The sequence below is a fragment of the Electrona antarctica genome, assembly GCF_951216825.1.
Source record: "Electrona antarctica genome assembly, chromosome: 14".
In the NCBI taxonomy this organism is placed as follows: Eukaryota; Metazoa; Chordata; class Actinopteri; order Myctophiformes; family Myctophidae; genus Electrona; species Electrona antarctica.
In genome coordinates, this window is record NC_136795.1 from 21603113 (window position 1) to 21616713 (window position 13601).

Below are 13601 nucleotides of genomic sequence, written 5' to 3' on the forward strand. Positions count from 1 at the left end.
TGACATCCTAATTGGCATCTAATTTGGCTCCCATCTGCAGCCCACATTGTGTCGCTAATGTCCGCTAATGATGTATTAACTGCCATTTAGTCCGGCGATACAGCCGCTGTATGGCATCAAGATGGTTGCTCTAATGTCTCAGCAATGCAAATCATGGGCCCCATTATTATTATAATGGCGGTCCCCCCCACCACCGCTCTCCCTCACCACTGCAGTGATGTGTCGTCTAACCATTGTCCTCGTGCTCCTTCCGTGACGCTTGCAGTGCTCTGTGAAACCTGTGATTGGTTTGCTTGCCCGTTCTGCAAACTTTGTGATTGTTTGCATGTGTCTAATGGCCATTGTCACTGTCCTTCCTTCTGGAATGTTCCGTTTGTTGCAGCAGGAAGAAAGTGTTGTGCTGGATTGTTTTGTCTTGTTTGTTTGCTTTATGTTTTGATGCAGCACAATTTAAAAGTGAAAGTAGCCTATATGCCGTAGGCTTATATAAAGTTTCACTTTTTAATTGAGTTTTCAATGTGACTTTGGCATGATGCTCATTCTTATAACAGAAAAGGTTAAAGCAGAACCTTAGTTTAGACTTGAACATTATGTTGCAATGAATAGAATAGAACTTTAGGGTTCCACTGTTCTTGTGTTCTTAACAATGAACGGTCCCATTCATAGATAGCAGCAAAGGCACTGAAGATAATTTATACTACAGAACATGAATGAACTCATTCACACCAAGTAGAGGAATTGATTAGAATACGAATAGATTTGATTCCAATCCCTGCATAGTAATAATCATCAGTGTCCATGTATCCATTTGTTAGGTAGAGTAAGTGATATCCAGGTAGGGTAAGGAGTGGCCATTGAGAGAGAGAAAAAAAAAGAATAAAAAAGAAAAAAGATAATCAATTCACGAGCGCTCAAGTTAGTAACTTGAGCGCTCAAGTTCGTAACTTGCTAACTTGAGTGCTCGAGTTACTTGAGTCATTGTCAATGCTCTATATTCTGAAGAATAATCACTGTCCTCGTTCTGGATTCTTTTTGAGGAAAAAAGAAGCACAACTCACTTTTGCACATTATCTTTTCTTCCGAAATAATTTGAACGGGGTGACAGCAGAGGGTCACGTCTAAGGTCCTTTACGCTCAACTCCGCCACTGAATAATTCAAACTCCAGGCCAAGGAGGCCCAAGGAATTGTTACTTGAACAGTGTGCGTCCCGCAGCAGAACGCTCCAAGTGAACAGTGTGCGTCCCGCAGCAGAACAGTGTGCGTCCCGCAGCAGAACAGTGTGCGTCCCGCAGCAGAACGCTCCAAGGTACCTCGGTCTTGAACAGTGTGCGTCCCGCAGCAGAACGCTCCAAGGTACCTCGGTCTTGAACAGTGTGCGTCCCGCAGCAGAACGCTCCAAGGTACCTTGAACAGTGTGCGTCCCGCAGCAGAACGCTCCAAGGTACCTTGAACAGTGTGCGTCCCGCAGCAGAACGCTCCAAGGTACCTTGAACAGTGTGCGTCCCGCAGCAGAACGCTCCAAGGTACCTTGAACAGTGTGCGTCCCGCAGCAGAACGCTCCAAGTGAACAGTGTGCGTCCCGCAGCAGAACAGTGTGCGTCCCGCAGCAGAACAGTGTGCGTCCCGCAGCAGAACAGTGTGCGTCCCGCAGCAGAACAGTGTGCGTCCCGCAGCAGAACGCTCCAAGGTACCTTGAACAGTGTGCGTCCCGCAGCAGAATGCTCCAAGGTACCTTGAACAGTGTGCGTCCCGCAGCAGAACGCTCCAAGGTACCTTGAACAGTGTGCGTCCCGCAGCAGAACGCTCCAAGGTACCTTGAACAGTGTGCGTCCCGCAGCAGAACGCTCCAAGGTACCTCGGTCTTGAACAGTGTGCGTCCCGCAGCAGAACGCTCCAAGGTACCTCGGTCTTGAACAGTGTGCGTCCCGCAGCAGAACGCTCCAAGGTACCTCGGTCTTGAACAGTGTGCGTCCCGCAGCAGAACGCTCCAAGGTACCTCGGTCGGAAAAGCACTTTCCTGTGTGCTTTCACACCACAGTGAGCAGCTTTTGATCCATGAACCGTGACGCATGCATGGCGGTGGCTTGGTTATACTACGAAAGTAATCAAATTGTGTCAGGGACTCTGAAATAGCAGAGTAGAGCGGCATTTATTTTACTGTAAAATGCTGTTAATGATTAAAGTGATTGCATACACATTTTGTCCGGGATCTCCTTGAACCCCCTCAAGGACCCCTGGGGGTCCCTGGACCCTACCTACTTTGAAAAGCACTGCCCTAGGCCTAGACTTTATTCGTCACCTTTTATTACAATGTTGTTATGACAAAAAAATAAGGGATACAATCTTGTGTTACTTTATTGTCGCGCTCTTTTATATCGTCTCTGTTGGGTGGAAACCTCATATGCCAAAACTGTAACTTTTTATAATTCAAATAGCTAAATACAGATCGACAAGCTCAAAATGATTTGCTTTGCATCGTATTTCAAGCATGTAGATCTGCTACTGTTGATACTTTAGTATGATCACGTTTACGGAAATAACAGAACAAGTTAAAATATGCAGATAAGAGGTTTCTGGCCGACAACGCCGATATGTTGCCGACCATCGGCCCTCCCTTACCCACTTGAGGCTTTTGCTCTGTTATCTTTGCTGGGAGCCTTACAGGAGCCCACCTAGATCAATCACATTGAGTTACAAAGAGGATTTCAACAATACCAAAACCCCGCAGGATTTGTCCAACAAGCAATTTGCCGTGTGTGCAGAAACCTCTCTCTCCACCAAAGTGCACCGGCTGTTATTATTTCCCCCCCAAACCAACTTCTGCCATAATCACAATTCCAGGAGTACCCCGCGTGGCAATGATGATTTCATTGGCTGGCGACCCAGACGGAAATGAATGCAAAGTCAAAACCAGACGATAACATATAGAAGAGATTCTATCAATCTCCTTTTTAGTAAAATAAATTGTTTCACATTTTGATTCTGATAACGCAAGACAGGCAGTGTGATGGCCGTGCTGTCGACTCAGCGATGCTATAATCTATTTCATAATTGCACACGGTACAATTGGAAATAAACTAGCCATTGTAAACATAAAATGAAGCAATATATTGAGAAATGTTAGACACAAAAATGAAATGACAAAGTAACTATAGTGCCTGAGGGCTGAAGTATCAACAACAACAAAATACTCAAGTTAAAGCAAAAGTACTTACTAAAATTGTATTTACACTGTACATATAGGCTACAGCATTTGAGTAAATGTACTTAGTTACTTTTCCCCACAGGTACGCATGGATGCGTAAGGACATCACTGTGCATTGGCCTTCAGTTCAGTGATATCTGGTATGGATGAAGACTTGTTGGACTCCTCAGAGGAGAGGATTGTCTCTACCCTGACTAATCACCCTATAAAGGGGATTAGTGCACCCTTCAGACCAAATGAGCCCTCCTTAATTCATTAATTAATCCTCGCAAGTCGCAACAGAGTCAAATACAAAAAAAGAAAGAAAAACATTAATTTCATGCTTTATTGGCATGATACAATATCGTTTACATTTCTCTCTCTCTCTCAGTACATTCTCAGTTGAGTTAATTAGATCAGCGGTTCCCACCGCACCCCCCACATGGAAATATAAATTGCATAAGCTATATAGAGATATATATTTCCTATTTATCCACATGCACATATATGAACCTGAAAATGGAATATATATGCAGCATAGGCTATATTCTGCATATACTTGCCATATATTGGCATAATATGTTAATATATTTAAAATAAAACCATAGCACCACCATTAGCCTTTTTATGTCGCGCACCCCCGGCCTAGATAGAAGGTACTCGCGCACCACAAGGGGTGCACGCACCACAGTTTGGGAACCACCACATAATAAGGCTAGAACAGTGTCATTGAGTAATAACACAGTTATTACAGTGTCATATATTATTGCAATTTAACTCTGAGAGGGTGCATTATGAACGAGACTACAGGACTCTCTCTCTCCCACTCTCTCTCCAAAGATCACTTTATAATTGCTGTTTCACAACTTTCACAAGTGTTTTGTTGCATTATGTGATTACAGTGGGCCGGTGGCTCCCTTCCTCCCTCCCTCCTGGCTGCCTGCTGGGATCAATAACTGACCCATGAATGTACGCACCACATCCAATCTAATCTGGGAGAGTGGGGGAGCCAGGGTTTAATTAGGAGTCGTGAGCGAACGGCACACATCCTTCATGGTCCCAGTGGTGGGAAGTAATATTTTTGTTGCCGTCGGGCAGAAACCTCTTATCTCCATATTTTAACTTTTAGTATTTTTTCGTAAATTATATACTTGCTGACTACAACTGACTACCTTTACTTGAAATAGAGTATTTCTACACTGGAGTATTTTTCGCGCCACTGTGTTTAATTTGGCGCAGTGAGTGACCGGCCCACATTGTCTTGTGGTTCCACTTCACGTGTAGGTCCCTCCTCGGCCCTTCCAGCTAATTGTGCCGTGCTGCATTTTTTGCCTGCGGTGCAGAAAATGAGCATGGTTCAAAGACGTGGCGTGCCACGTGGTCCCCTTTAATCTGTTTCAATCACTTAGAGTATATACAGGGGCTTCAAACCACTGTTCTTATAGCCCAGAAAGGCCAGCGAGGACCTTAGAAGAGCATTTCTAGATGGCTATATGAGACAATTCATGTTGTGCCAAAGTCCTGACAGTTTTATATACAGGGATGTAAGCAGTAAGTAAAAATTCATAAAGCACATTTCAACAACAAGACAAGAACATGAAAGCTGCTATAAGCAATAATATGTCAAAATATTAATGACCTTTTTATTTTATTTTTTTGTGGTATCCAGACAGCCAGCAATGGGTAGAACGCTCGCAAAAATAATGTAGTCTCTGTGACACATCTAGGGGCCGCAATCTGCATTCAAAGATGTTCCTAGAAGCTTTGTCATTGGTCGAAAAAAACCCGGTCGCAGTGACTAACCAATCAGGAAGCAGACAGGCAAATCGACCAATGGAAGGAAAATCTTTGAATGCAGATTGCGGCCCCTAGATGTGTCACAGAGACTAAATGTTTTTGGGAGCGTTCTACCCATTGCTGGCTGTCTGAATACCAAAAAAATAAAAAATAAAAAGGTCATTAAAAATTTGACATATTTTTGCTTATAGCAGCTTTAACCACTTAAACCGTAACCCTATAGTCTAGATCAGAGCATTGTTAAAATGCTAAAACTATGATAAAAAAATGTTCTTGGACTACCTTTTTATTCATTGACGAAAACCAAGAAAAATGATTGCAAGAACTAGAGTAAATATATTGAACATTTCTTCAACAAATTTGACAAAAATAATCCGAAACATGTTTTTTTCCCCAATATCTTTCGCCGCTAGCCACCGTCTAGCAGCATCCTCGTCGCTATAACGCTCGGCTCGCCTGTGGTCCCTCAATGAAATGATTCCCCGCCGTCCACTTCCATGTTATCAGCATTCTTAAAACGCTTTTTTCTCTTAATCCATTCTCAGATTGAGGTGTTTGAACGTCTATGTTAGCGGCGCATTACTAAATCGTCACTACCTCGGTTACAATATTAATATTAACGCTTCGGATTACTTATAAAAAGACAGTATCCAAATTAGCTTTAGTCGATTTTTCTTCCGGTTAATTTTGGGGTGAATTTTTTGGTCTTCAAAATAAAAGTCCCGGCTGGATCCGGTGGCAGGGACGGGACTACAGACTAAATCGATTCTAGCAGTAAACTAGAACTGCACTCTGTCGAGTGCCTGATATCTGATGAAAGAAAAAGGTATATAAACTGAAAGAAAATATGTTATCACGTATACAGTATAATTATTTAATTATTTATTTTAAAGTGTCAATTTACATTGCTTTAAATTTACTTAATCTTGGACTATAGTGATATTAATACTAAATCATGGTCAGAGTAATAGGTGTCTCTAACTTCAATTTATGTAATAATATTTTCACATTTGTTAAAATATACATGATCTAAAATACTTCCGTAATCTGTAGTTGGATTTGTGATTAATTGTTTAAAGCCTAATCTGGACACCACTGCCATATCAAGCACAAGTAGTCATTATGCTACTCATACGCATGAGTGACGGTGGTGACGTATATGTCGATCAGTGTCGGGTGGATTAAAGGAAATGCCTCTATGTATATGTATATGTAATTTAATTTGTAAATTGATTAGCGGTATACTGTGGTTACTTTGCGCCCCGTTTGATGCGTATGTATCGTGCCAGCATATGACGTCAGGGTGTAACTGGTATAACTAGCTCTCAATGATGACGTAATAAAGATGTGGATTAAAGGACCCAATGCCAGGGTGTAATTGGTTTTCGATGGTGACGTAATGACGATATGTTTTAGTGTCGGGAGGATTAAAGGTAATGCCCCTATGTATACATGTATGTAATCTGGCACCACTGCCGTATCACGCACAAGTAGTCATTACGTCATACGCTGGCACAGCGCATACGCATCAAACATCGTCCTGGACGAAAACTATTACTTGCGCGCTCTGCTTGAGCAAGTAATTAGTTAAAAGATACACAGAAGTCAACTTATGCCTTTTGGTATGGGTTTCACACCTGATGGCGTGACTAAACACAGACCTCTGGGGAGGAACCGTTGCCTTACATCATGGTCCGAGAGTCACCCCAAGTCCCCACATGAATCTCCCAGAACCAGGACATCCTTGAGACTGACCTAGTTGTGGAGGAGCTATACTTTCTGCAGGCTTGAAAGCCGATGCTTTAGTGTGGTTTGACATTTACCACCATAATGTGGCATCATCTTCTCACTGACCCCTGAAGAACAGAACGCCAGAGCGGCTATATAGCCACCAGCCAAAGTTAAGCATCTTTTATTAGTAATCGGTAGGTTGGGGAGGGGGCAAAACCCATCCCTTATATTGAGGGACAATGGAGTGACCTTCTTCTTCCTCTCAGGGAAGTTGTGCATCGCAGAAGCACTCGGCCCGTACACTAACTAAGCTGCATCTCGCCCTCTCAACACCCGAGTACTTGTGAGTCAAAGTATAGATATACTCCCGGTCAAATCTGACTCTACAAGTAAATGTGCCCCCGTCTAATTTGTATACTTGAGTTACCTACTGCATGGAGTACTTTTCTTTTTAAAGGAGTAGTTTGCCCAAAAAACTACATATTTTCTATCAGTTGCACACCTTAATTCATGGAGATTTTCTTTTTATTATTTTTATTATTATTATTATTATTATTATTATTATTATTCATTCCTAAGCCAATCATTTGATGACGGGATCTCCAAGAATTCAAGGCTTTGTGAGGTGTGTAATTGATAGAAAATAAGTCATTGTTTGGGTGAACAATTCCTTAAATATCAATGCATTGGCTGTATTAACACTGTGACGCCCCTCCTCCTAAAATGCTAAGATGTTCCCGATAGTTTGAACATAAACATCAATTATTCTTTTTATTGATAGGTTTTAAATATACACTGCTGGTCCTGAGTACGATTTTCGTTTTATATGTGCAAACATGTGAAATGAAAAAATAAAGTGAACCTTGAACCTTGAATACTGGTGAGAATAGCAGATCTACAAGCTCACAATATGTCACTTCACAATGCATTGTGAGCTTGTAGATCTGCTATTTTCACTGTTTTATATATGGCTTTTTTCCATCCTAGAAATGTAGTGGAGTCATCAAAAGTACAATATGTAGGCCTATATGAAATATAGTGGAGTCAAAGTCATACGTGTCCAAAAATAAATAAATACCAGGGTTCATGGCCATGGCCATGAGCATATATAGCGTATCTTGAGTGTAGAGGGTTTGATGATGTCAGACCAGATGTCACGATGCGTGACCTGGAGGCGTGGGGTGACGGAATGACTGACGGGAAACGCAATTTTTTATAGACAGATACTCAAGTAATTGACATAATTATCCTCAAAACCTCAAACGCCCAAAACTATTCAGGATTTAAATTCAAAAATAGCAAAAGTACCAGATCTACAAGCTGGAGCTGGAGATAAGACGGTTTCTGCCTCAAGTAAATGCACTCCGTCACTGCCCACCACTGCTCCCTCTCGGCCTGACCCGCTGAAGCGCGGCGGCATGCTTCCTAATATGGGCATTTCGACCTCAGTGTCCCGAAGTAATTAAAGTGGCCCCGAGGCCACAGCACCCCCCCGCGGCCTATAACAGTTAATCTGAGCACTTTGCAGGGTGCCGAGGCGTTCGCTGGACTCCGCCCCAAATAAAAACAAGCTTTAGCTTTAGCCTGTTTCTAGGAGGTGAATGCGGCTGTCTTTGCAGCAGTGATGGAAGGGGTACTTTTACTTATTACTTAAGTAAAAGTATCATGTACTCTGTTACAAGTAAAATTCCTGTATTCAAACGGGTAAAAGTGCAAAAGTATACGGACATCAACATGTAAAAGGTAAAAGTACTCATTAGGAATAATGCCCTATTTCACATGTTTTCAAAAGGCATCAAATGTAGGCCTATATTTTGAAAATAGCAGCTCTACGAGCTTACTCGTGAACATTTGGGCTAAAATAGCTGTCGTATTATGTAGCGTTGAAGTGATATGATATACTTTATTGTCACTTCACACTGAAATTTGTCTTGCAACCCAGCAGCCATGTATGCATGAACACATACACACACATTTGACATAGCACAAAGAACAACACAAGATTACATACATAATGCCATGAAGACAAGAGCAATGTTCACCGCTCAAGCCTACCCCTGGCCAAACTCCTGATTAAGCCTCAGAGTCTTCACTGTCTTGTAATAATAATTGTAATCTACAAAGCAACTAGTAACTAAAGAACGGTTGTAGTGCGGAGTACACCATGTATTGAAGATTGGAAATACTCCAGTACAGTGAGTACTTAGGGTATAGTCACTTTGCACCACTGCTTTGTGGTAAACACGAAGCGAGTAATGACTCCACGCCAAAGCCAAGAAGAGCTCCTTCTGGATTGCTTAGCAGGAGGAAATAGACGGAGGGTTATCGCCACCGGTTGCAGCTGAATTGTTGCAGTGCGCTGATTGTCCTCTGCTTGCTAATGAAGGGCAGCCTAGTTTCCAGGGGATGAAGGCACAGATATAGGATGGAAGGGGATTCAGTGGCGTTTAAATAGGACTTGTGTTACACACTGGCATGTGCGCTCAAATTGCAATGGCGTAATAACCTTGTTATTACACTGCACTATATTGCAATTTAAGTCAGAGAGTGCGTAATTAGAAAGCGTAAGCCTTGAATGGATACATTAACACTGAGGATTGAATGTTGCAGTCATCCACAGTCTCATCCACAGGCTCCGCAGGCTAATGTATAGCTTATATACATTAGTATAATATTAATATTCTATACAATAGAATATTCACAACCTTGCCCTATACAGGTATGTCTGTCTGTCTGTCTGTCTGTCTGTCTGTCTGTCTGTCTGTCTGTGTGTGTGTGTGTGTGTGTGTGTGTGTGTGTGTGTGTGTGTGTGTGTGTGTGTGTGTGTGTGTGTGTGTGTGTGTGTATGTATGTATGTATGTATGTATGTATGTATACTATGTATGTATGTTATGCATGTATGTATTTCTATCGTTCTTTCTCTTATTATCTTAATAAGAATCTCTCTGTGCTGCCTTAATTGGACAGCCAATCAGACACTATGTCCTTTTTTGGGAACACTGTCAAACACAACAACATAGAAATAGACAACCTAGACTAGAGCACAGCCATACCTGTCCTCATTGCGCACATAAGGCCTCCTGCATGAATACATTTAGAAGCAAACCTGTTTTCCTAAAGCCTCTTTAGCCTACACACACCTGTCGACATGTGGCAGTAGTAAAACCATTCGCAGAGAAATGTGTGATGTGAGTGGTGACTTTCTTCATCTCATTTAGATATAAAAAAATAGGTATAATTTTTTGTAAGAGTGAAGAGAGCCTACTGTCAGCTGTCCAGCAGTCCACATATTATTAAATTAAATTTCAGAGGCGAAGTGATGTTGGCAAGGTAAATGTAGGCCTATATGAAAACACTACTGTCCCATTGTGCAAGTGAATTAAATTGAATAACATTCGGTTAATAAATATAGGCCTAGACAAGGAGGTTAAATGGGAGGCTATTGTGCAGTCAAAGTTACCAATACAAGCTAGTTAATTCAGCATTCTTTTACTGACCGGTCAGGCCGGTATGGTACCATAGGCCTCAGGCCTACCATACCAGGCCTCAGGCCTCAGGCCTACCACATCTATGTTCACAGTGAAAGGGGGTGTTGTTGAGAAGAACCACACGCATACTCACTATGCATATTTCCTTTGGGAAACCCAGCCAATGTACACAATGCATTTATTCACTCTCAGAGTAAAAAAAAAAAAGAACACTGAGGATCTTAGGACGTAGTCATTCATTCACCCATAGAGTACACAACCTTCCCCTAATAGATAGGGAAAGGCTATAGTGGCCTATGTATGGGTATTTTCGGGGCGTTTCCGAATCCGCCATTAAGCATTAATGGATGGTTATCATGGGGTTATCATGGGGTGAAAACAGCACAGCTTAGGGAACATACATACATGGTTACATTTTATGCTTTTTTGTTGTTGTCATACCGCAACATATGGTGAAGTATTGTATTCTTTGAGACACACAACCGGCTTTTTGCAGCATCAAACAAAGAAGACATTGATCCCCTATTATTCGCTCATTCTAGGACATGACCTATGTGTAGTCAGAAGAACAGGGCATATACAGTATCTCAATCCATTTCTCTATACTTTATTATATTTTCTGTTTTCTCTCTCTCTCTCTCTCTCTCTCTCTCTCTCTCTCTCTCTCTCTCTCTCTCTCTCTCTCTCTCTCTCTCTCTCTCTCTGGTGTCCTCAAGGCGACAAGAACGCTGATGACTACTATAACGGCCGGAAGCAACACCACCACCGCGACTTCCAGGGCGCCACGCACATGGTGAAGCTGAGCGCCGCCTCGCCCCAGCACCAGCACCAACACCAGCACCAGCACAGAAGAGAGAGCCGCGAAGAGCCGGAGCAGAGGCAGCAGCGGCGCCCGCGCGTCCAGCGGGCCATGTCCCAGGACCACGTCCTGTCCCCTCCGCGGACGCCGCGCCGCAGCGCCGGTGGCGAACGCGACCGCGACCGCGACCAATACGGCCTCTCCTCGTACGGCGGCATGGCGGCCGCCGCCTACGGCAGTAGCCGCCACCTCTCGGAGGAGCAGCTGCTCTCGGCGGACCGCCTCCGCTCGCAGGACCCGCTGCTGTCGCCCGCTATGCGGCGTGACAAGTTCCGCGAGAAGGCCATGGCACGCGCCATGTCGCACGCCGACATGCTGATGCCCACCACGCCCAAGGTAGACCGCCACAAGATGACCAAGATGCACTCCCACCCGATTTCCCCCCCCGCGAGGGATGCCTACAAGCTGCAGGTCAACCACCACCAGGGTGGGGGAGGAGGAGGCGCCAACAAGAGGCAGGCGTTCGGCGCGCGGCGAACGCACACGGTGGACCTCAATTACATCCCGGGACACCACCACGGGGACCACCACGGGGACCACCACGGGGACCACCACGGGGACCACCACGGGAACCACCACGGGAACCACCGCACTGCCAGCAAGAACGAGGTAACTGTTTAACCCCCCGACGGGTTGGCTTGTGGACAAAAGCGACAGACAGACAAGAGACAGACTGACAGACAGACAGACGGACGGACGGACACACAAGACACCGCGACGGGAATCGGCAGAAAGGTTTCGCAAGTCTCCCAGGCAGGGACGAGATTTTGCCTCGTTCAGCTCGTCTTTTTTTGGAAAACCCTCCACGTTCGAGACTCTCTCCGCTTCGTAGCGCAAGCCTCCTCCTCCTCCGCCCATGTCGTCTAGAATCCTGGGCCGACGTAAAACTATTAGGATCAACAATTGCAAAGACATTATGTACTTTTCGTCTCTTAGAGCAACATAAGGGCTTTGCACGTTGTCACACGAGGACCGCTCCATGTCCATGGGTTTAACGCCGTGGCAAAAAAAGATATTTTTTAAGAGCCGCGGTCATGGACATGAACAACAGGAATTGTATCAACTTTATAAATAATATAAATACACTATATTTACTATTTGTATTTTCAGTCCTTGTTATAGCTTTAGAGATTCCTATTGACTGGTGTTAAAGCACTTCTCAAGTGGTGCCTCTTGAAACTGTCCCACTTTAGCAAAGTGGATTTGTGGGTTGAAAAGCACAATTAATTGATAATTCCATTTGTTTCCTTTCCTTGTTTTACTCTTCTTTGATAACACGGCCAGAACATGTCAGCTTATTAGTGAAAGCAGTCTAATTTCTTTTGTAACAATTAGATCATTGTAAATAGGCTACATTAGCAGCATTATAGGCCTACAGAAGGACAGCTGGCCCTTTTTGGCATTCTTTGTTTCTTGTTTTTACTTATTTTTATTTTATTTTATTTTTTCTTTGTTGGATTAATTCGCACCCAAAATCTGCTATAGATTCAATGATCTTGATTTTAGATAAGTCAAATTTCTTGAATAATTGATCAAATTGAAATATGTCTACAATAATGTGTAGACATAGTGTACTGTATGTTGTTATTTCTTTTCCATTTTATTTTTTCCCCCTTTTCGAACTGTGCTCGTTAAGGAGAGACCGTGGTTGGATTAACCTCGTGACACCTTCAAAAACCGTTTAGGTGCAGATGTATGACACCGCCTAAACCCGACGTAGACCTGGTCCAACGGCGCATGTCGGAAATAACTCTGTCGTGAGCTTGTAGAGCTGCCATTTCTGGCCAGGGACAATGTGGTACAGCTGAGAATAAATCAGGATGGTTTGAATAAGTTCCATTTCATCCGTTCACCCATTTCCTCATTTTCGAGGACGAGCGAAACTCCCGTGTCGCATTAGCCCAGGAATAGTTATTTCCATCTCTACATATCAATTACTTGGTCCTGTACAGTATATTTATGATGTCCAGACCGAACAGCGACATTTTAAGGCAGATTTAATACCTCGTCGCGTGAGGCTTCCATGACCATTTCGTTTTTTCTTGTTTTGACGCCACTTTCGGCGCGGGACACGCCGGTCGACACTCAAAGCATAAATTGACCGGTCTGTAACTCCAAGAGCCAAGCGGGTCCATTTGGTTCCATATTATGTACACTCTCTGAGTTATGGGTATTCCGCATGATGATGTCTGAACCGAACAGCGACATTTTAAGGCTGTTTGGTACTTCGTCGCGTGTCGCATTGCCGACCGTTTTCAGTCAAAATGTTGGGTTTTTTGTATTCCCTTTTTTTTGTCACACGGCACCGTCGCTCGACGGAATATGAATTAGCCTTTAGTCGTGTTGTGGTCACACTGGTTGCATTGTTGCTGCTGTGTCGAAGTGACTGCCACAGTCAGTACACAGGGCGTTGTCGTGATCTCTAGCTAAGCTAAAGGATTAAAACTGTGAATCGTATGGCTGGACATTTTTATTTTATTTTTTTTTACTCCTTTTTTTCATTACAGCAATGCCTTATTGTGTGAACTCCCATATGCTCTT

General features: G+C 43.5%; 1 protein-coding gene across 1 annotated transcript in view; it reads left to right on the forward strand.

The window, feature by feature from the left end:
* Positions 1–11681, forward strand: part of LOC306937073 (shisa family member 6) — a gene marked incomplete at both ends in the record, with an annotated part of 106777 nt that extends 95096 nt beyond the window's left edge. The window contains 3 exons of the mRNA XM_079520745.1: positions 1253–1401; positions 1552–1729; positions 10918–11681. Coding sequence (XP_079376871.1) covers positions 1253–1401; positions 1552–1729; positions 10918–11681 — 1091 coding nt within the window. The remainder of the gene's footprint in view (positions 1–1252; positions 1402–1551; positions 1730–10917) is intronic.
* Between the last annotated feature and the right edge of the window lie 1920 nt (positions 11682–13601).